The sequence below is a fragment of the Ruditapes philippinarum genome, unplaced genomic scaffold (genome assembly GCF_026571515.1).
Source record: "Ruditapes philippinarum isolate M1 unplaced genomic scaffold, ASM2657151v2 ctg4549_1_1_1_1, whole genome shotgun sequence".
NCBI lineage: Eukaryota > Metazoa > Mollusca > Bivalvia > Venerida > Veneridae > Ruditapes > Ruditapes philippinarum.
In genome coordinates, this window is record NW_026866648.1 from 57,706 (window position 1) to 61,215 (window position 3,510).

The window sequence follows — 3,510 nt, forward strand, 5'->3', positions numbered from 1 at the left end:
TGGGTGATAGTAACCTCTAATGTGACGAAAGCATTTTCCTAATAAAAGAAAAAAATCAGGCTGTGGCCTTAGGACGTATCAGTACAGAATTGAAAATAAAACGTACATCTTGATAAATTAATTTTGATCAACATTGTTCTTCCTTTGTTACATTACGAGGCCACTGATAGGAATGTATATGGTATTAAATTAGCGTTTATAACGCCTTTCGTTTTGCGATATTACGCCTTTTGGTTCGCGTTATTACTCCTTTATGTCCGTGTTATAACGCTATTATCGCGTTATAACGCCTACGTATTTATTTACAAGGGCGTAAAAAGACACTGCAACCATCTCCATGTTTTCAAATTGAAGCAAGATATCTATAGAAACAACACTTGAACAGATCTAACCTACAATTTATACAACAAATTATCTAACATTTACATCTTATATGATTATAACTGGTACATCTGTGTCAAACATTCTTTTTCTTTTGCTGTAACGATAAATATTTCAGCGGTCTTATTTAATATGGGGTTTCTTTTCTATATGGTGTTGTTAAACAACTAAAATTGTAGCAATATTGTTTGTAACTAAAATTATAAACCATTTTAAAGGCGTTGTGATTCTTGGCTGGATCTTAATTTCTATAGAATTTATAACTTAAAAACGAGGCTATTATTGGACCGTGTTTGTCATTTAAATTGTACACCTAGTGTGTCTTATGTCACAAGCGACATTATCAATTTGACATCGTTATAGTCACGATACATTACCATCTAAATTCCTTGAAAACATTTTAAAAGTATGCTACCACTTTTTTTTCTGAACTGATAATGCCCAAGTCAATGGTTCTAGCAGAACATGTATCAATTTACATTGAACTGAAGAGTTTTATACGTAAAATTGGCACTCCGGAGGATGTTCAATAACTTCAATGTTGTTGAATGTTCCGGTATTGCCGACGAACTGATCGACGGCGGTCAAGTTCAGCTGGAGTTATTCGTTGACATGTTCGAATGGTCTCAGGTCGTGAAGGTGATGGAATAGGTCCGCCAATACATTCTTCATGTCGTCGGCACCGACAAAGATAATCATGCGTAAAACTGTCCGTCGAGCTGTCGTACATAATTCTCATGCAGTCTGTTGTTGGACTTCGGTTATGACTACAACGTGGCTGAAATTAAAATTGTTTTAATTGCAAAGTACTGTTTATTAGTCTTAATATAACATACAATTTATATAATATCGATATGTTTCACTATCTTTAACTGTTAAAAAGAATCCATCTGATACCTATCGGAATACAAGTTTTAATCTAACAGGGTATCTTTTATAAATTTCTTATTTATGATTACTTCCCTATTTATGAGTGAACTTGAGTCATTATTCTTTTTAAGGGATTTTAATAGGAAATTGTTATCTTAAAAGAGGTCCATTCAGTATGATAAATATTTTCAGTTTAAGCTGAGCAAGTTTTCTATCAAATATACATTTAATATTACGTGAGTAAACATACCTTTCCACAACTGTATTCTATATAGTTATAATCCCCGTCTCTCCAAGACCTGTGTGCGTACATATGTCTGTAACAACGGCATCTGAAGCATCGAAACATTTACTGCGATAAAGTTCTAAATACTACACACTAAGAACAATATTATGAGTAAGCATAAATTTAAAGTCATCCTATTGTCTTATCTTAATTGCAAAATTTAGTCGTAGTCACAAAACATTTTGACAATTGGTATGTTATGCATGATAGCTCGCTGAACATTATATAGAAACACTGACACATTCCTGTAAACGTATAGAAGCATGAGGAGTGTGACAGCAGTTGTTTCATTTTATGTACAATTTATGTACACATATAGGTTAATCAATTATAATTAATAAATAAGATATCTAAAAAGTTGATATTACAACCTTAGGTCCTATTATTGAAAATAATCTTCAAAATAATCATGTGCATCTTATTTTTTATTATATTTTGCCGATATTTCTAAAACGCTAATGATATGTAATGTTTCCATTCATGTTTTCGAAATAACTTTACAAATTTATTGACAATAAATACTACTAAATTGAGTTTTAGTAGTAATAAACAAATCCCTTGAAAAATTCCCTTTTCAATAAACCAGTACTGAAAGACTAGTGTTTACCTGAAATCGTCTGCAATTTCAAACGTAAATGGCCCTCTGCCACGTGTTATCAAGGCAACCTCGTTCTGCCGACAAACTTTGTCTAGTTGATGCAACGTACAATGATTCTTAACTTCAACTTCCTGTCCTGAATAATAAACGAAAGACATGTACTTTAAATTAAAAATTATCCGTGGACAAAATTGTATTGAAAACCACCACATGAAGAATGCTTAATTTTTGTTTAAAAGAAATGAGACTTGTGTTTTTTGCAGATCCAACAACCACTTGTTTTATTTGTGTATAGTACAATAGTGTGGTCATGTAACATTTTTGTGCATTAGAAGCATGAGGACGGGTCCGCAGGGCTAGGGATGTTATAAATCAGAGGGCCTCTGCAGATGTTAATGCACGAAAAAAAAAAAACGTGCATTAGCGTTTTCCTTGCATTAAAGTATACTTCTTAATCGGTTATTCGGGTTACTTTATTTGTATTTCGGATAATGAAATCTGCTCAATCGATGCTTTCTATTTGCTAGTCAGTTATATTTTGATAATAAACTACTGGGGCCGTCATTGCATTAAGTTGTTTTGACATCGCGTACTAAGTTACGCCAACACAATGGCGCGTGGTCACGAGAAGCTAACTGTTGATGCATGTTGTGCCCCCGTTATTGTATACCTAGTGTGCAGTTTATATGCAAGAATGAAACATAACGATCTAAATAAATGACAATAATCAAATATAAGACCATCGACATAAAATACGATGCCACATCTTAAGCTTCATATCACACTTGCTCTTGTAATTCAAGCGGACTGCTTTTACAAACAAAACAATAAATACAAATCGCAACATGACTTAAGTGCTGACCATGTATTAGTAAGATAAACCTGGTATTCACCAGAACAAGCACAATTTAAAGCGCACGTGTATTACAATACCTGCATTTTTAAGACCTTGATGATGGATCGACCGGTGTCTGTACAGTCGGTGTCACATGGTCTACCAAGACATCTACAAATCTGCTGTTGACTGTTTAGAACCTCGTGCGATTCAGTTTCCGTCAAGTTATATAACAAATGGCAGAGTCCACTGTATGATGTACAAATGGGTATCGACTGTAGAAATATAAAATTATTCTTAATAGTCTTTTCTTGTTCAACAATATGCCAATCTATGGGTTTCATTTTTCAACATTTTATAAACTAATGTCATTTAATATTGGATAAACATGTAGGTTTTTTTTTCCTACAAAAGGTATTCTGCCCTTTTCTTGAGAAGTGACTGGCACTAATTGTTTTCATAGGAATGGTTAAAACAGTGTTAAACTGGCCTTTAAACAAACCGGGTCAACAAGCTGTTGACTTCTATATACCATACCAT

The 3,510-nt window shown here is 33.4% G+C and overlaps 1 protein-coding gene across 1 annotated transcript; it reads right to left on the bottom strand.

Moving 5' to 3' along the window:
* Positions 1 to 382: 382 nt before the first annotated feature.
* LOC132733219 (uncharacterized) lies at positions 383 to 2,308 on the bottom strand. Its single transcript, XM_060719820.1, has 3 exons — positions 2,145 to 2,308; positions 1,502 to 1,583; positions 383 to 1,159 (listed from the first exon to the last, which is right to left on the bottom strand). The coding sequence occupies exons 1-3, from the start codon at positions 2,291 to 2,293 to the stop codon at positions 917 to 919; spliced, it is 474 nt and encodes a 157-aa protein (XP_060575803.1). The 5' UTR covers positions 2,294 to 2,308; the 3' UTR covers positions 383 to 916.
* Positions 2,309 to 3,510: the final 1,202 nt, after the last annotated feature.

What these genes read in the sequence shown, in the direction of transcription:
- LOC132733219 (XM_060719820.1), bottom strand. Translation starts at nt 2,293, where the DNA reads ATGTCTTTCGTTTATTATTCAGGACAGGAAGTTGAAGTTAAGAATCAT. An exon ending in GAAATTGCAGACGATTTCAG is followed by an intron (nt 1,584 to 2,144) that starts GTAAACACTAGT and finishes TCGATGCTTCAG; the next exon opens with ATGCCGTTGTTACAGACATA. An exon ending in TAGAATACAGTTGTGGAAAG is followed by an intron (nt 1,160 to 1,501) that starts GTATGTTTACTC and finishes TTTTAATTTCAG; the next exon opens with CCACGTTGTAGTCATAACCG.